This window comes from Corvus hawaiiensis, chromosome 4 (genome assembly GCF_020740725.1).
Source record: "Corvus hawaiiensis isolate bCorHaw1 chromosome 4, bCorHaw1.pri.cur, whole genome shotgun sequence".
NCBI classification, from domain to species: Eukaryota; Metazoa; Chordata; class Aves; order Passeriformes; family Corvidae; genus Corvus; species Corvus hawaiiensis.
Window position 1 is genome coordinate 68185965 of NC_063216.1, and position 20263 is coordinate 68206227.

General features: G+C 40.6%; 1 protein-coding gene across 13 annotated transcripts in view; it reads right to left on the minus strand.

Annotated features, from left to right (window-relative positions):
* Positions 1-5692: 5692 nt before the first annotated feature.
* The window catches only part of MAGI2 (membrane associated guanylate kinase, WW and PDZ domain containing 2), a 727751-nt gene continuing 713180 nt past the window's right edge, over positions 5693-20263 (minus strand). For 10 of the 13 annotated variants that reach the window (XM_048300656.1, XM_048300645.1, XM_048300648.1 and 7 more), the window contains one exon: positions 5693-8678. In XM_048300656.1, coding sequence (XP_048156613.1) covers positions 7879-8678 — 800 coding nt within the window. In that variant the 3' untranslated portion in view covers positions 5693-7878. The remainder of the gene's footprint in view (positions 8679-20263) is intronic. The other 3 variants (XM_048300654.1, XM_048300652.1, XM_048300653.1) reach the window with 2 other exon arrangements.

Genomic DNA, 20263 nt, shown 5'->3' on the forward strand with positions numbered 1-20263 from the left:
GTATAAAGAGAGCAGGATGAGAGATGAGAGCAGGGAATTGGGCAGAGGCTGCTTGAGGTGTGTTCCCACAGGGACTGAGGCTGCTGATCCTCCAGAGCTGCTTCATGACCAGAGCCTGGGGCTGTGGTCTTTCAGTTTTGTCAGACTTCAGATAAGACGTAGGCTTATCTTGCATTGGGATGTGAAGTCAGGGCAGAAACATTGCTGGAGCTGCCCTCTTTCAGGAAGAGTGCCTCACTATAAATTACTATGGAAAAGGAATAAGCAGCAAGGTTAAGGGGCTGGTGCACCCCAAAACAGAGTTTCAGAATAAACTGCCATGGTTAGGGAAAGGGCTTTTTCTCTTGACACAAGTGTTAGTTGTTGGGAGGTGTCACAACGCAGGGCTTAATGCCACATGCCCAAGGATGCAGAGCTGTTTGTGCAGCTCCACAGCCAGAGCTGTGAGCCCTTCTCAGCTGGATGTCACACAGGATGGCTCTCTATGTTTCTGGGGGCAGGGGGAATGCTGTGGTGCTGGTGTGCAAGTCAGATGGGAAGGTGCCTCCAAAAGGCTTTGTGACCTCCTGCAGCTGCCGTGGCACTGTGACACTGGGGTGCATTTCTGCCAGGAACCAACCTGAAAAGCTGGGTGGTACCAGGGATATAGGAGACAGGAGTCATTCAGGAGGAGGCACATGCTGGCATTCATCTTCCCTGGAGTGGTATAAAAGAGTAATCAATTAGTATTGTTTGTGATGTTCCAGGGTTGAGAGGTACTCTGAAATATTCTGTACTAACACATTGCAGGGCTCCGTGTTGCCTGCTGGGCTTATTTTTTAAAAACTTCTGGCGTGAATGAAGTGCTAATTGGAATAGGAGTTTCATACATGGTGAGCTTTCTGGACTATGCTGGGAAAGGTCTGATTTTCATCCTGACTTAAATAGGTACTTAAATATAGCTTTTTGTACTTGCTGGTTTAGAGACAGGATGAAAAATCTTCTGGTTTATGAACTGCAACTATTTTAAGTACTTTAGTTAAAGCTCTTGGCATAGTTTTGAATCCCTTTGGGAAAGTACTAACACCAAAATTCTTTAATTCCATATATATGCATGAATAGAAACTTCAGAGCTGTGGGCAGCCCTGCTGCTTGGTGGTGGCAGGAGAGTTTTGGACGGGTTGGGATGCCTGTTGTTGTTCACTACTTTTGAGCAAAGGGCATTCCAGGAAGAAAGTCTACATTTCTTTTAGACTGTTAGTGAAGAAGTGTAAATATACAGGTGGCTTCAGTGACAACAATGGCCCCAATTTACTGGGAGGGGAAGGATAGAAGGATGCCAGTGTCCTGGTCTCACTCCTGCTGTAGCTGAGCATTTGTGGTTCCTCAGAACCTTTCTTCCTGCTTACAGCTGTACTGGGGCTCTCACCATAGGTTTCTGTTTGGCTTTTATATTTTAGTTGCTTCTTCCACTGCTTTCACATCTACAACATCTTTGGGTGGACAACAGGTCCACTGGTGCTATGCAGCACTACTGGGGCACAGAGATAAAGGGAAGTGTCCCAGGGGTTGAATTCTCAACCTTCCTATGTCACAGTGAAGTAATTGCTGCTGCCAGCCCACCATGGCAGTGCCAGCCCACTGCTGAGGCTGCTCTGTATGGCTGCAGCCTCTGGAGAAACTGGGGATTACTCTGACAGAGTTTCTGGAGAAACTCTGTCAGAGGAGCCCATGGACACCCTGGAGTTGCCTCTGGAGGGCAGGGGACAATGTGCTCTCCTCTCCTTAGCAGCAGCCAAGGCATTTTACTTAAATAAATTAATTCTCTTCAGAAGTGTAATCACTAAATAATCTTTGTTGCTGTCCCCAAGACTTGCAGTGCTTTGTTGCAGCATTTGTCATGTTTGATAGGTTTTCAGTTTTTTAAGCTTGAAGAAGTTGAAAATAGAGCAGGTCAGCAGGTGGCCACATCACATAAAGTCTCATCACTCCTCTTTCTCCCTCACCATTTCTTGCTTATTTATTATTTTTTTCAGTTTAAATGTCTTTACAATTAGAGCAGTTGATCTGTGGATGAACAATAGCTTTCTGTTTTAGTCTGTATTCCTATGTGTTTTGTTTTTTTTCCTGAGAGGGGCAGCCATCCAACTCAGACATGGGTATTTGAGCAGCTCCTGAGTGGGAATGAAAGATGGTGCTCCAGGCCCCTGTGTGTGAGAGTGGGAGTGGGTCTTTGTGCACTGGTGTGCCCCCAACTGTTTAAAAGAGATATATTTGTACCTTGTAAGCAAAACTCTCCTTATTGATTAATTGAACTGGCAGTGTGACTTATTGCCATAGAGGCACTAAGGACAGGAAGGGTAGAACATAATTTTTAGATTGGCTATAATTCAGAGATATTGCTTATGCTACTATGTCTTGACAAGATATTAAAAAAAAAAAAATTGCTCTAAGTTGAGGTGCCAGCTATGGAGATAAATGTGTGATCATATAATTACTGTTAGAAATACTGAGAAAAATATTCCAAACCCTCAAGGCTGGACTGAGTATGTGTGCCCTGGCTCCAGGAGGGTGGTGGCTATGCAGAGCCTACAGGTATTTATTTGGGTGGTGGGGAGGGGCTGTTACTCCAAGGGAGAGGACAGCCCTTAGTGCTGAGCAAGGGACCAGTGAGGGGCTTGGGGCACTGGTGAGTCCTGGCCGAAGCACAGCTGTTTCTGTCCAGATCATGCACTGGATTTCCCTTTGGGAGTGATGGCTAATCAAAGTCACTCACTGTTTGGATGACAGCTGTGAAGGTAAAGGTGTTTGGTTCTGAGAGTCCACTTCTCTGGGCCTCTCCACTGACAGACGGTGAAAGAGCCTTGGGAGTCCTGGAGTCTGATAGCTGTGGAGGGTGGGAGCCCTGCGGGACACAGCCATGGAAATTCTCTCCCAGCCCCTAATTAGTCAGGAGAGTAGGCTGCCTGCCATGCTTGTGTGGCCTTTTAAGCAGCAGTTAGAGAAAATATCCCAGGCTTCTAGAGGACAAAAGAGGGAAAGGACTCTTTTGGAGACTTATGTGAAGTCAATCTCTAATGGGATCAGACATCCCTGGGCAAGTCCAAAACCTTCTGTAGCTTTGAGATCCATGGCAGTGTAACAAGAAACTTTTCCACTTCACAGCGAAGCTCCCTTCCAAGCAAGGAGAAACATGGAGGGTGACATCCTCATTCACTGAGGTGTGCTCTTCCACTTTTGCCTCTGCAGTTCTGGCCCCAGGTTTCCGTGGCAGCAGTGACATACAAAAAGAGCATAGTGGCTAAGACAGAAATGTGCCTGAAGCTTTGCCTGTCCTTGCCTTTGCAAAATGAATTTGGAGACTTCCAGTAGAGTATGTTGCATCCACAAAACCTGGCCTGAATGCTTGAATCATTATCAGTACAGACATTTAGCAATGAAGATAAAACATTATTTGTACTTGCAAAAGTAGTTACTGGCTGCATGTAGAGTTAGTATGTCTAATAAGTAACCACTGGTGGTTTGTGGAGGACAAGGCAGTTGATTTGGGCTTCAGTGCAAGGTGCTGGATATGTCTTTATGTTTATATGACACCAGGAGAGGGTTAATGACTTGATGTGTAACTGGTCATGACACCTCTTAGGAGAGGTATCTCATGTTGAGCTGCTGATACACATCAGGTAGAGGTTGAGAGATGCCAGACAGTGAGAGAGGACCAAAAGAATGAGGGTAAAAGAGGAAGAAAAGTTCTGAGGGACAGAAGGAGAAAATGGAGAATGGAGGATTTGATTTACTGAATGGCAGCAGCACTTACCTCAGAGGTAGGATTAAGAACAAGAGCAGTGGGAGCTGAGGAGGAAGAGAAGAGATTCACAATGAATCTGGTGCTACTGAGAGCACATGGGATGTAGAGGGGGCTAAGCATGTTTGTGTGTAGAAGACATGGCACAAATCAGATGGAGTCTCATCTTTGATGGGGATGGGAAGCTTTTGACACCGAGACAACTAAGAGTGGCTGTCAGCACATTCAGACGAAAAGTGTCAGGTAAGAAATGTGTCCATGTTTGAACTTCTTCACCAATTCCTAGCAGGCAGCTATCCACTCTGGGCTAAACTGTTGGCAGTCTAGTCACAGAGGCCATGGAATAGGTGGATAGATGGGTTACAAATGTCCCTCCTGTTTAGGGGAGCACAGTGTAGTGAAACCAGTGCAACCTATGCTCTGTAGTAACTAAACAAAGAATGCTGTCTGTCCAGCAGCTTTCTGGAAGAAAAGATAACATCTTTGGTGAGATCTTGTGGGAGTTATTAAATTTCCTGTCTTTTTTGTTAAATCTGTTTGAAGGCGTGCTCTTCCAGGCTCTGCAGGTTGTGTGAATGGCCTAAGGCAGAGAAGTACCTGGAGATGGAGCAAGCTCCAGAGCCCACATTTGCCACTGGTTAGGAAAAGGGCTGCACTGACATCTGTCTGTGGTGTTTTTGTCAAAACTCCTGCCCAAATGTGCATTGGTGATCACAGGCTGGCAGGCTTACTTACACTGTTGGACTGCAGTTTGGAGCAGATATCTGCATCAAAGAAGGCATCTATTTCCTTGTATGTTGCATAGGTATGAAAAGAGATATTAAAAGGTGTCATAATAACAGCATTGCAATGGAAATGCTCTACTACTATGTTTAAAAGAGAAAGGACATGTTATTAACAGAAAAAGTTAGACTGGATGAAGCTATATGGCTTTAGTACACTGCCCTGCGATACCTCTGCATCTGAACCAGGCACACATCCAGATTTCCAGCCAAGAAAATAGTGGCTATTTAAACAGCAGCAAATTATTCTTGAGAATTAAAGATGCTTCATATTTTCTATGTGTTTATTGTAATGCAAAATGATGTTATTAGTTTAGCTGGTAGAAATTTTCTATGTGGAACATTAATCTGAAAAACAAGGCTCTGAAGAAGTTGACTCAGGCTGTATGAAGACAAATTATTATTTTTTGAAGAAAATTATATTTTAAGGAAACAGGAAATATTTATTTTTAGAAATGTCATATTTGTGTGAAAAATATTACTAGTTTTCCAGGCAGACATCTTACAGTGTCTACAGTCTATAAACTGATGATTTATTTTGTCTAACTGGAGATAAGGAGCATTTAATGAGGGGTGGATTTGGTCCCAAAAGAGGCTGGCTGGTTATTAATATTTTTACACCCTTACACACCTTATGTTTTTTGAGACATTATTTCTGTAAAATAAATTGAAAATGCAATTATGCCCCCTTCACACAGCTTGCCAACAAAACCTTTTTAGGGCTAGTTAGAACTGCCTGATTTCTGAGGTAAATATGGTTTATGCTCAGATTAATTCCGTATATATGGTGTACTCTCAGAAGTTATCTCTCACTGCTGGGAGTCTGGCCACCCTGGCCCTGTGTCTGCTGGGACTGGAAGGAGAATAAGGGTTTAGGCTTCTCCACCAAGGAAGAGATTTTTCTGTGTCTGTGTTGTCTCATAAGCCTTAACATGCCGTTATGGAATTTGTTTGGTCACCTACATGTTTATTCATAAATTGGAGTAAGAAATTAAAATGGTCTATTCCCTTTTTTATAAGGCAGCATCTAATTAATTCTGCTCATATGCAAGAAAATGATTGTTTCTCAGGGTAACTGAAGCCTATTACTCAAAATTAACACCAACTATATACAATTGAAAAAATGAAAGATTTTTGGATATATATTTTATTTGACAGTGGTTTAGAATATCATACAGTAAACAAGATTTCTGTAAAAGTTAATTTATCCATAGTGGTGCGTTTCATAAAAATAGTTGCTCACTTACAGCCTTTCTGTGACTATTAATACATGGAATTATATTTATAGAGATAGAGCTGTACAAGGTAAATTCACAGCTAACACTACACAGAAATATTATTTGGAATGGGGTTTAGATGATGTGCTGTCTTCACAGGTTATCGATTACAGCCGCATAAAGCAATTACTGCACAAGGAGTAGCTGTGAACTGTGCAAATTAGAGTTTATGCAAGCATAATCTCAACTGTTTTTCAGGTTTCATTGTTTGCTTTCTTTATACATAAAAATAAGATACTGGGACGTGCATCTACACTACAGAAGCATTGTCCAAAATCAGATTCAATAAATTAATGGCAAATTATATTGGATTCTAGTTCAGGGGATAAAGATTTTTTTTTCCATTAAATAAGAGTTTTATAAACAGCTACATGGACTTGTGCTTTTTTAGAAATTATAAATGGATTTTTCTTTCTAAAAAAAAAAATGTTTGAAAGCTGCAAAATCCTTGACTTGAGGCTTTTCAAATAATTGGACAGGAAGAAACATGTCTATAAATTTTGCAGTCCAGTGCAATGTTTGAGACATACAGTAATGTGCTAATTTCTTGGAACAAAGCCAATCTCAATCTAATTTTTCAGCAGAGCATATGAGGAACTAAGATTGCTAGTGAACAGTAATTTTTAAATACGAATTTTTGACAGTACTTAGCTTTATGGATTTTTTTTTAAATTACCAATGTATTATTGCCCAGGATTTTGTTTTAATTTTGACAGACGAATAAGCATATGCACACTAACACAGACACACACACATCTTTTTGAAACAAGATAATGACTGATTGACTGAACTCGGAGTTATTTCCTGTGAAGGCAGACTGGAATGTTTACCTGGCACTTAAGGCTTGAAATTCAAAACAGACAAGCAAGAAAGATAAAAACAAAAAGAAAAAAAAATGGAGATAGGGAAAAAATGGTAAAATGGAAATAATTTTAAAAATTGAAAGATGTTGAATTTACTGAATGAGGACACTGACAACTGTATTTCAGAAACCAGTCTAATTATTGTTGACATGTGCCTGAAAGGCACCTGCTCTGCCAAACTGAGGGGATGAGAGGTGAGAGTGTCCTAAGTAAATGCAGATGGGTATGAAACATAGCACTGTTGATAAGTGACGCTATCATCTTCTGCAGGAAGGAAAGGCCTTTCCTTAAGGAAACTGCAGCTTTTTCTCTGTAGCACTCTTCCCTTCATTGCAAGGGCCTTGCAGATGTCTGGGGTTTGAGCCTGACCAATTGGTTTGTGTGCTACCTCGCAGGACTTGGGGAACCTGTAATAAATCACTTTTGAGAATAATTTGCAAATACAACTCCACCCTAACTCCTTTCCAATGTACAGAAACATGGTTTGTTCACAAAAATGGCAGTAGAAATGGTATCACAGAAACTAATCCACTGGATTCCCCACTCCTCCCGTAGCGCCCAGCGAACTATGCTACAGGGTACCACGTGGACTATCCCAAAGCATTAACAGTGGAGACGTGTCATGGGTGTACAGTTCTGAACGATGCTTTAAAGAAACCCTTTAACCCCTGTCTAGATATGTCGAGAACAACTTATTTACAACATTTTAGCTCCATGAAAAGATCCTCTCTCGGTTTCAGCTTGCTCCGTGCAGTTTTATTTAAGGCGATGTTCCAGTTTGTGATTGCTCTAACTTGTTCCAGTTTCTTGATATAAAGTCTGAATGAAATCCAAGTCCTTCATGCAGTGGGAAAAAAATGCTAAAGCTACACTGCACTATCCTTCTCTGATGTACTGTCCTTCATATTGTTTTGGTTTCTTCCATAGCTGCCAAAGTCCCGAAAATGGAACTGGGACTTTAGGGTCGATTTTAAATCTCTGTGTTGACTATATGCTTTTGAACTTATTAGATACTGTGCACATTGTCATGGAATTACACACTAATGTTTTCATTCCTCAATGCTTTGTGTATATGTGTGATAGTTAAAATAAATTAAAACAAACCAATGTGAGACAAAAACTGAGAAGAATGTTCTGCATCAGTTTGAGACAGTTAGAGGGCAACAGTCCCTTGCTTATCTGCTCATGGCAGAAGTACCAGACTTCAGGACGCTAGGTAGCTTATCTGAGCCAGGGATTTTCCACGGCCCTGGAGAGACCGTTGCCTTTCGAACTGTGGTGTTGGTGCTGCGAGTGCTAATGGAGTGGAGATGTCCCTTCCTGGGGAACTCGCTGGGTTTCCCATCAGGGTCCCTCTGGCTGTGGTCCATATCACTTCCAGGCGAGCTGCAGCGGTTGCTACTGTATGTCTTGGTAGCTCCTGTATCGATCTTGACACGGTCAGGTGCTGCAGCTGCCTTCTTCTCACTGGTGTTTGTGGATCTGTGATCTTCTTTTTTGCTAAGAGATCCTCCTCTCTTGCTTTCTGGCTTCCTCAGCCTCCCAAACTGTTCATCACTGGTTCCAGCACACACGTGCTCTCTTGTGCCAGCCTCGATCATAACGCTGTGTCCCACCACTTTGCTTTCTGAGGTGGGCCTGCCACCATCAGTGGTCTTATTTTTGCCTTCTGAATATCCTTTCCAAGAAGCCTCTTCATGCTTTGACCTGTCTACCTTTTTAGGACTTGCTGACCTTTCTCTTTGTTCTCCTAACCTTTTCTTTTTGTGACCGTTCACCGAAAGCTCCTTTGGTTTCCTTACATCGTGTTCCCTCTTGATATCCCATGTTGGCTCTGGGCTTATCTGGTGAGAAGGGTCAGAGGGTGGGGCTATGTGTGATGAAGATAATGGTGAGATTATGTCGTCGAGGGAAAGAGCTACTTCCGGCAGACCTGGGGAGGTGGCAGAGGGAGCACTCCAGGAGTTTGGTTCGTCTGTTGTAACAACAAAGAGAAGAGAGTTAAGGGCGTATTCAGCAGCACAGGTGTGTACTGCATAGGCACGTGTTCTGAGCAACACTGACACCCAAACCATGCACCAGCCTTAAACCCCTCTGTTCCAGGTGAGGTGAAACTCCCTCAATTGTGGAGCCAAGAGGGAGAAAAACAAAAATAATCACTCCACAAAAAACCCCCCAAACAAAAAACCAACCTACAGGAGAAGCAGGAACCACAAAGCTGGTAAGTGCAAATGCTGGAAACCCTGGTCTTTTCTTCATACAGATTCTGCATTCCTCTGCTTATGTTAAATTATTCTTAAAATAATAAAGGCACGTGCTCATGAAATCAAATAGCCTCTTTTGTAGCTGTATAATGGATTTCTTAGCTGGGCAATATCACTGCTGTCTCTGAGGACAAATGAGAAGGACTTTCTGCCATTTTTTAAACATGTCCCTACAAGCATATAATAATTGACAAGAATCTGTAGCTCAGATAAGGTCATCATTGAATTCTGTCTCATTTTTTTTCTAAACAGGTATAGTATTGCAGTGTTTATGGCACCACAATTCTTACAGGGTACTTACAAAGCTCTGCCTTTATATCACAGTGTCAGCTGCTGAGTCTCCTGGCTGTGCATTTTGAATTTCTCCTGTTTACTTAGCCTCAACACAATATGGTTGGATTGTGCAGATCCTGTTTAATTTAGCTAAATAGGCATCTCCTTTGCTGAATCATGATGATTTTCCTAATCCAAACCAGAATATTCTGAGAAGCCTTTCTCTTGCATATACATCCTCATTTCTTTTGATTAACCTTGTGGCAGACAACAAATCCATCATGATTAATGACAGCATGGCTCCTATTCTTTCCCGTCTACTTAGAGGTTAGAGAAATTACTGAACTTGGCTAATGTCATTCCCTATTTAGCACCATTGCCTGGCTTTGACTGGTATGAGAAATAATCTGTCAGAGATGAAGGACTATCTCAGGAATCCATGGAAACGAGGTAGAACTTGTGGTAAGAGCTGTATATTTTATGGGGGAGAAAATGTAACCTTCTAGCTAAACAATAAGCGTGGATTCCTCAGGTCAGGATGAGTATCTCTCAGTGATATCAACTGCCCTTTAAAAAAGTAACATGCATTTTTCTCAGTGCTATGGCTGCTTTCAAATTATCATGGAGATGCACATCCTCTCGAAAAATTGAATAGATTCTACTGCCCAGCCTGGGATCTGCAGCTTGCTTGACTAAAACAGCACTTTTAAGTTAATAGCTGGATTGAGTGATTGCTGTCTTGCAGATAAAAATAGGAGAGACAATAGTGAGGTGGGTGACGTAAAGGGAGGGAGCAGCACAGTTAGCTGAGGAGCTATTTATTTTCCCAGATGGTGTTTGTCATATGCTTTTGCATAATGAGCATATGTGTGGAGAGGATTAGCATTTGAGAGGGGGTAGAAAGTACAAGTTCTGTGTAAGACAAATAAACATTGAGCTGGGAATCTAAATGGGCTAAGGGTCTCAACTGAATTTAAAAAAAAAAGAAATCACACTTTCTTACCCTCCAGTTAAGGGTGAGTAATGTACCATCTGCTCCCAGCTTGGCACTCAAGCAAGAAAAAATAAGAGGAAGACTTGTGCATGGTAGAGTGATCAGCTCCTAGGAGTTTGCCTACAAAAAGCATTGACTTTGATGGGCTTGTTCATCTGTTCTTCTGCACCACCACCCTGGTACAGGACCACAGCCTGTGCCTGATGAGGGAGGCACAGACACCATCCTGGCTCTGCTTCAGTCTGAAATCCAGGGTATCTCATTTTATTTAACACTTGAGCCAGGGACCATGCATGAGGTCCAAATCAGTAAAACTATCCCAGAACTTGGCATAAAGCTGCCTATGTGCACCAGCGAGGTACCTGAGCCAACTCTGAAGGAGCCAACTTGAGCTTTGGAAAATTAAGTTTATACTTTTCATGGCATTGTCACTCCTCCCCAGGGTAGAGGTGGTGCCAAGGGCTGGACCACCATATTTGTCTGAACTACAGTCTTCTTTCCTAGTTGTCCATGACATGTTGTTTTTCACTGAGCCTCAGTAAAGAGCAGTGGGCCATTATTCGATCTCATGTTAGGCTCTGAGAGCTACTGATTACAGAAATAGTCTGTGACTTTGGGTAGCATCAGCTGCACACCAGTAAAAACACCAAATGGCCTGGAGCAGCAAGATGCTTTCAGGTAACAAGACTGCCTCTGTGGAAAATGTACCACTATGCTCAAATCAGCTGTTTCTCCTCCAGGAGGACAAACAAGGGGGCCACCATTCAAGGCCAGGGTGGAAAACATCTCTTGTGGCTCCTCTGAGACATGAAGGACAATATGGTACCAGTTATTTGTGGGATGCTCAGGAGAGGAGACCTAGGGGTTAGTGGCCTGCTGCTTTATTCCCTGGAGATGACAGAATTTCTTCTACTTTCTTTTGTAAAGGGGATGAAAAAACAACCAAATGCTGTAGTGAGAAATCATAGTGGGTTAGAACGTACTTCAACAACAGTGAATCAGCATATCTTTTACATAGAGTGATATGTAAGTATAGGTGTCTATAAACTGGGACATGCCATATTATATGCATTACTGGATTTTATCTCTCCCCCAGAAAACGCTAAGTAAAAGACAACATGGCCAACTAAGCAAGAAAAGTTATAGCCACAGCTTAAAGGAAGTTTGGCTGTGGGACAACCCCAGGTGGGTCACTGGCTGCACTATGTTCAAAATACTTGCTGGGAAGACGCCTATATATAGGTTGTATTTCCAGTGGTTGTGGAACAATGTTGCCATGGAATAAAACTATCATTTATATTCTGTGGCAATATATCACTTGCAAGTAAGAATAAAATTACTTTCTTTAAGGTTGAAGTACCATCAGTCTGAGACAGCCAATCCCAGCCTAACCTGCTTTTCTTTCAAATGAAATGACATTATACAGAAAGTCAGCCTCAGTCTTCGTAGATGTTAATGTCAACAAGCCATTGTTGCAATATTTCACTGGCTAGTGAGGAGAATACTCATGTGAGGGCATTGTAGCCAACTTCCCTCTGAAGTTTGAATACTATGGAAAAATATAAGAATTACTAGAGTAGAGCAAAGTGCAGGAATATAAATAATTTGTTGCTCAAAAGAAAAACCCTTAAAAAAGCCATGTTCAAACCATAAGGGTTCATTTGGACTTGTTCAACCACCACTAAAGTGATTGCTTCTCCATAACAAATATAAACAGGAGAAAAATGTAAAATTTTATCCTGCAGAGCAGTTAAACTAGTAATTTATTTTCATACTTAGTTTCTAGCTGCATTTTGGAGAGAGTTATTATTATTTCTGAGTATTTTTTATTCTGTTGGTCTAAGGCTTTTTATAAAACCTTTGTGTTAATTGGGAACATAACCTACTTCTACTGTCTGTTATTCCATTGTATCTCAAAGCATTTTGTAAAGCTACTAAACCAGAGACAGAGCACTGATTTCACTTTTTTCTTCCTTCACCTCTGGGAGGAGCTGAAAACAGTACCTGTTTAACAGAGCATGAACTACTAATGCCCAAACAACTTGCAAGCAGATGAAAACAATATTGCATTCAGTTGCAACTGCTGGAGAGATTTAGGGACAACACAGTTTTAAATTTGCTTCTGACTTCGTCACCATTGACAACATCCTTACTGTGAGAGAAATTGTTTTTCAAAAGTATACCTCTCACTGAAGGCTAATAGATGCCTTCCTCCCTTCTTTGAAGGGAGAAAATCTCCCTTGACCTACTAATTTAGACAAGATAAATGAGCTGGGAGCAGCACTGTAATCTGTCACTGTGATGGCATTTAATTTGGTGTAATTTAGTAGGTGTTTACTGGGTGGCTTTTAGTTTCCACAAGCTACTGTAACACAAGTTGGTGGCACTTCTCCATGGGATGTGTAAGAATGACTCACCTACGACCCACTTCGTATAACTCTCAGGCAAAGGAGTAAATTTCTAACTAAGAGCCACCACAGACACAAGATCTTGAGGGTGTGGGAGGACAAGTAGGAGATGAACACAGCCATTTTGGGGGAAGAGTGACACGAGGAGAACATCAGGGGCAGAAGTTTTCTGTCTGAAGGTTTTTTTGTTTGAGGTAGAGCTGCCACATATATGAATTGTTTTGCTCTGTCAGCTCTCACACATTCAATGGAGTGGAAATGAGGGTACTACTTTCATGTGTCCATTTGCTACTGTCTTTAACTGTTCTGCCTGGACCCACTGCTTGCTGATGACTGAACCACGAGAAAAAGAACCCTGGCTTTACTCCTAATAGCAAGGAGAGCTCTGTCCATGGACCTCTGATTTGTGGCTAGGTTCTACCTTAGCATCACAATATTTTAGATAATTGTTTAGTAATTTGTCAAGGACATGTGATTTTTCATCAGATATAATTATCCATAAACTACTAATATTAATCTATTGAATATTTAGTAGTAAGAGTAGAAATTACGTCACATTTTATTACTTACATACAATAAAATCTCAAAGCCTTTTTAATTTTCAAATTATATGAATAATGTACAAGATATTAAAGCTTTGAACACTTTCATTAGTCTGAATGAAGTGTTTTCTGAAATGTCTAAGCAGCTGTTCTCATATCTTCCCAGAATTCTTTTCCTAGGGAATCAAAGAGGTTTTGACTGAATAAAAATATGGTGCTTTATTTTTTCCCCCCATTTTTTGTCTGAAATTATGTATTGCCAGGAGGTGGCAAGCAGTTCTTACAGATGCTGCTAATAACAAAAATGGGACAAATTGTCCCCTGGTGAGTATCCACTAATGCTGGCAGTGCTACACCAGGAATGCATTTGGGTCTTTCTCATTATAGCTTGACATGTCTTTGATGTTCCTGATTGCATTGGTCTCCTGCAGCTTTTCTTTAACGCTCTCTAAGGGGGAATATTTCAGAATATAGAAAGAATCTTTAATCTTTTATCCTGAAACTTCCACAAACATACAGCACCTTTGTCTCCTGAAATGATTCTCTGAAGATTTCATGGTTAGAAAAGCTCTTTCTGTTCAGCTTTCAGCCTTATGGAAATGTGACATGAAATGCCACCCTTTCCTCCAGCCTCTCCCAGAAAGTGAATGGGAATGGGCTCTGCCCCCAGCTTACAGCCTGCCTGTTCTTTTAGCTATAAACTGCAATTCTTGTTAATTATTCAATATGCTATGCAAATGTTTTCTCACAAATTACACTTTTCTTGGCTTAAAATTACACTCTGTTTGTCTCCCCTTCCACTGAATGTACCCACATTCAGATCCCTGAACACCAGTAGCCCTGGAAGCAAACACCAACAGATTTAGGTGCCTTCTGCTGTGATATGGTACTTTCTTTGGTCAATCACTGTGGGCACATCCAGGTGGGATAGCCTTTCCATCATTAGTACTGCTCTTATGCTTTACAAAGGTATGATGGCAGTGTGCTATGGGTGCAAAATGTTCATTCTATGTATAGAAATTAGATACCTGCCATAGACATTAATAAAAATAAATCCAGCTTATACTTGGTTATTTTAGTACATGAACTACTTCTCCTTGCTCACACATGCAGTTGAGTGATCAGCTTAGTATTTTGAAGCCTTGTTTCAAGAAAACCTAATCTCATTCTTTGCTATATTAATTAGCCACATTTGTTACACCACTTGCCTGTTTGTACTTAACAATGTCATGGTGACTGAATGTTTAGAGTACCTTTTAAATATAACTTAAAATGTAGCTTTGCTCAAGAGTGGAATCCTACTTTACAGTAATTTGGTTTTTTGGCTTCATGCATTTGTTTTTCCAAAGTTGGAGGACGGTTGCTCAGGGTAATCAGAGATTACAAGTCACGAAAGATTACAGGAAAACAAATATGCATCTGTGTCCTGATATCTTTCATTTATAAATTTTGTGCTCGGCATTTTCAAAAGAGCAGAATGATTCATTAAGAAAGACTGATACTTGGGGTATGAAACAATGCCAGACTGCCAGACCTAGGCTTTCTGTCCCCAAAATCATTCTGCGTTTTTGTTTTTGTCACTGGTCTAATACTGAAAAAGGTGGCCACCATTACTATTACATGAAACTATTGGTGGCATGGCTTCTGCAGATGTTCACAAGAACTGAAAAGATATGAATATAAGTGTAGTGTAAGTGGTATCTCCTCTGTAAACTTGAAATGTTTAATTTTACATCCAGAAAATTCAGCCACTGACCTATTCCAATACTGGAAAGCACAGCTGCACATCCTGCTTGGCTCAGTTCCTAGTGCCACTGATACCCAGATGCCCTACTTCTTTCATGTTCCTGGTCATTAATGAAGAGCAACAATTTAGTTCCTTTGGGTTCATTATATCCATCTTCCATTGTATACTTTACCTAGGTATTAAATGGAAGATGCCCTAAATATTTTTGCAGCAGATATGGTGTTCATAAGGTTCTTGCAAGGGCCATCTAATGAGACTTTGAATGATCTCATCTCAGGTAAAATTCACTTTCATCATCTTTTCTGTGCTCTGCTTAGAGGTTTCTTAGAGAAGTGCTTTCATGTTCAGAGATCTAATTTTAGAATTATTGCAGCACTTCAGAAAGAGCAGATTGTTAGTTATGCTTGGAAGATTTTCTGTATGAAAATCTACAGAAGCTCAGGAGATGATATTATTTGGTTTTGGAGCTAAGGGAACAGAGAGAAAGGGAAAATTCAAACTTGGGGCAGAGAGGACAAAACTGTATATTGCAAGGAAAAAAGTTTAAAAATCCTTTAGAAAAATGCTGTATGTTTTCTTGAAACAAGAAAGCCACACACATTGATTTGTGTTTGCTTTAATCTGTAGCAAGCACTATGGATGAAAGCACTTTTCAATTTTTTATGTGATGTAGTCTTTAAATATGGTTAACAAAGAAACATAGGAAGCAACTGATCTGACTTAGAGGGCTTCTATTATTATTCTGCACTGGTTTTGATCCTACATTATAATACCCAGGGCATCATCAGTAAATCCCTTTCCCTGAGTTAGTTCTTTAATTATGGCAGTGCTTCACCAGTATTTTAGTGTCCTTACCACTTGAGATAATAATTTAATTGCCTCACAGAGTCAGAGAGAGAGGTGTCTCAAAAGACCTCTGGAAATAGATGTCTGCTCTTCTGTTGAAAAGTGATACTAATGTTGGGGAGTTCCTTATGGGAAACCCCTTGGAGGCTATGGGTCAAAGCTGAGTGGATGAACACAGAAATCTACACCCATCACTCCACATCAGGTCCTTTTTGGAAAACACAGGCCACTGCAAGTAAGTGGCCTGAGACCTTTCAGGCTGACAGGAGATAACTAATGAATTCAGAAGCACTCAGACTTCCTGCCGTGGAGAGCAGGTGGATTGGATTGTCATGGATGATCTTGGGGGGCTGCTTTAGCCCTGTCCTGTTTCCTCTGCCATTGACCACTCCTTAAATATAAATCACATCCATAAGCAATTCACTGTAACATTGCCTAAGCTCTGCATAATTTGGTTCTCTCCAATATTTGACACACCTTAAAACAGGGTTGAGACTTTAGCAGTGCCCTTACAATAGCAAGAATAAAAAGGGGTAATTTTTCTATGCAGAAGAAAGCTATCCAAAGCACAGGATAGGAGAGGGGAAAAAATAAGGAGCCCCACCTATAAGCAGGTTTTATTTCAGAAACAGGTAAATTAATATAGTAAATCAGTTTACTAATTTACTGTAATAGTCTTCAGGCTGTGAATCTTAAGGCCAGATGATTATGAGTACAGAGTTTACCTCTCTTTCCAAGACCCAGTTTAGTTTATTCCATAGATATGACTCTAGTAAACAGTCCTATCAACTAAATATTGAAATCATTGTGATCGCTCATCTGAGTGAACTTGGTGTGAGAGACTGAAATGTTAACAGTTAATGACTCAAACAATTGTTCATTTGCAAAAGCAGCAGGTGCTTTGCTGAGGATGTGCAAGATCACAGCCCAGAAGCAGAGCAGGTGTACATGAACCTTTGTTTAGGGACAAGCTGGGTTTTGAGCCAGATAAGAGAAGAGGCTGATAAGAAGCAGATCCTGTGAGGTGGGATAATACTTCTTATCATGCCAATGTCCTCCCTTACACAACTGGCTCAGGTAAAACCCCTTTGGGGAACATATCAGGACATTCATGTTATTCATCCCTTCTGATGGGGCATAACTGGCTCAACTACAATGACGTGAGAGGCAGCTGTCATGTCTTAGAAGGTGTCATTCAACCTTCCTTCCTTCCTTCCTTCCTTCCTTCCTTCCTTCCTTCCTTCCTTCCTTCCTTCCTTCCATGTTTTCTTAACATATTTTTATGTAATATTTTTATGCTTTTATGTTGTTATATTACTATAGGTAATAATAACCAAAATCGCTACATACTTGCTTTCCATTTCAACCAAACTGTTCTAAAATAAACCCTGTATATATATTTATAAACATCAATCATTCAGTGTTGCTTCACTCCAATTCCCCCCCAAGGGCTCTATTAACAAGAACTGCAGTTACCCTTGCCTTCAGGGACAGGTTGTAACCCTTGGTAAATTAGACTTTTCCTTGAATCAGCTTAATCCATCTGCATAAATGTTGCAGGATTACTGATACTGGAAGAGCTGAAGAGTTGCAGCTTGCATGGGGCTTTTATCCTCCACAGGAAGCTCCTCACTGCTATGTCAATGTTAAGTCTGTGGACAGCTTAAGTACCAGTCTGGAGTGATGCTGCTCTAACCACACATTATCATTCACTTGGTCCTTCAGGTGGTTTGGTGCTATTTTTGACGTGCTGAGCATCTCACATATTTATCAGATCAGAGCTACTCAGGCAATATTCATCCTGTCAATAAAGAAGGTTTTATTTTTTCCTGTGTGGTCAGGCAGCAGAGTAGAACTGGAGAAACCTCAGCAGTTCTCCTCCAGAGCCATGCTGGAGCTGGAAAAACTACATTGGAAGTTACTGTATAATTAAAAAAGATAATTACTTTCAAATTAGTTTTTATTAATAGAATTAAGCCACATTAAATCATAAAAGGTGTTAATAAAATGTGTGGTATTAATGAAAAACGTTCTGCAAAGAGTGAATAATTTAAGAGTTGGATATTACACACTTAATTAAAGTTAAATATTAAAATTATTAATTACCACAGCTAAAATGGGTGTTAACAGTAGGCACCACATTCTGTCAGGTCAATAAATAGCTGTCATTAATAAAAGTGTGTAGATAATAAATAAAACTTACTTAATATGGGAGGGATTCAGAGCATTCTGACTCTGTATGAAATGCCCCTAGAAAGATGTTTCTGGTAGGCACTGAGGTTCTCACTTTATGAGTGAGGGCAGGATCTTAAGCAAAATACATAACTTGGTTTGAACTCAGTCACAAAGCTCATGAATAAGTAGTCCTGTTCGGCTTAGGGTAGAAGCTGCAGAAGCAGTTTAGTGTCTCTTCAGCAAACTGTTTTCAGACTGGGGGCCTTTAGGCAATGAAGGTGCAGAGCTGACTCTGGGACCACACCTGCTGTTGGGACTGTTGTAGTATCTGATATCTTTGGAATGCTGAGACAAATTTCCCTGAAAACTCTATGATGAGATGGAAGTGCACGAATACACTGTAACATTCAGCTCCTAATAAGTAAACACAAACTACATGTTGTTAGAAAACTCAGATGTTCAAAATTCTGGGTTGCTCAACCACAATTCAACACTCTTTATGGTCATGTTCATTAAGCATCAGCTGGAGAGTCACAGTTACCTCATATTGTCTAAGTAAAAAAACCCCACATTTCATTTTCTGGTTGTTTCTCCCCCCTCCCCCCAAGCTAGGAATAACAGGCTCTAAGAAATCTGACAGAAGCCATGACCTCTGCTAACCTTTCCATGTGGCTGGGCCACAAAGCATCAGCCAGGAGTTGCACGATGGGATGGTGGAGTGAGAACAGAGGCAGGACCAACTGCAAGTCCTTCTGTGGACAAAGCTTGCCTTCACCTTCCCAATGGTTTGAACAACAGTTTTTTGTGTCACTCTCTGTGTGATCATTTAGACTCATCATATTTCCAATGTCAGTGAGAAGAGGTTATGAGAAGCCTTGTTAGATTAATTTAGTCTTGGTCATCATAGAGTCAGGCCACTGGTGAGGCTCTTTGACAGAGTTTGAGTGATACAGGAATATTCCTGTGTGCTTCACGCTGTTCACTTTGGTTACACAGCTCCCTGAGGCAAGGATACCATCACAGATACGTGGGGAAGCTAACTCTGAGCAAGAACAAGTTGCAGTGATGCAGTCTTGCTATGAACTGGGGACCTGTGGCAAATGAGAGGGACTGAGATAAGCATCAGGAGAGGTATTTTCTGGGGTACTATGCTGCAATTTTCTGGGGTATTACGCTGTCCAGAAGACTGGACTTGGTCCTATGGCACACTGCAAAGACATGGTAAGTGTTACTGAATTCCTATTTTACCTATTTATCTGGATTACACAAAGAAAGGAAAAACTGATGCTGTGGGACAGAGGGATGGCTGCATTCTATCAGGTTCTGTATTTCAGGCGCTTACCTTCTGGTATTGTCAACTGGATGGAAATACAGGAAGCCATGAAAATAAATGTTAGAAAAAGATTTGTGGGTGGGACTTTCCCCTTCCTCAGGAAGTCTGCTTGCTAGTTTATGTGAACTGAACGAGGGATAGTATTTGTTCATCTGTTTTATTAATTGTAGTTTAGATGTAATTACCTATACTTTACACCATATTAGTAAATCTACTCCAGAATATTATATTAGAATAATTAAGCTTTAATAATAAGAGAACTTGCTCAACAACCTTATTAATAAATCTTTGTTCAGATGTGGGGGGACACTGCCAATTTTGGTGTGGATTAGCAAAGTTTTCTTTAGTAATAATATTGAGTAGTCAACTAGGAATTTTAATCTTTTAAGTGCTTCTCAAGCATTAAATAATTAATCCCCATAACGCTCCCATGAGATAGGTAAGTAAATATTACTATCCCCATTATACAGATGGGGGAAGCCTGGATTAGGCTATTCGACTAGACTGGCCAGAGCCACTGGGAGTGTAATTGCCAAAGCAATGTTTAGGACTCAGTATTTTTGCATTTAAAAAGTGAGGAAAAGGTATTTCCTTCCTGGAAGCTCGAAGTCACTGCCAAAAAACTGAAAGTGTCATCCCATGTGCCACTCTTTCTTTCAATACTGATTTCTTCCATTTCTATATCAAGCGATGAAAGGTCTACGTATCTTCTAAAATAGAAATTTGCTGTGACAGAAATAACTATATGCACCCACACATACATATACACCCACTGTTATTTAATAGAAGGATGTTCTACTTTTCTGCCAGCTGCTACATATTTATTAAATACTAAAGACATGTTTGTAAAGCAGGTTTCAATATTCAATTTTGCCCTTGAATAGTTTTTACCCATAGCAATAAAATATTCTAGAACCTTTGGGAGCCCATATTCAAATTGCCTGATGGTTTTAGACCAATTTTATTAACCAGTATATT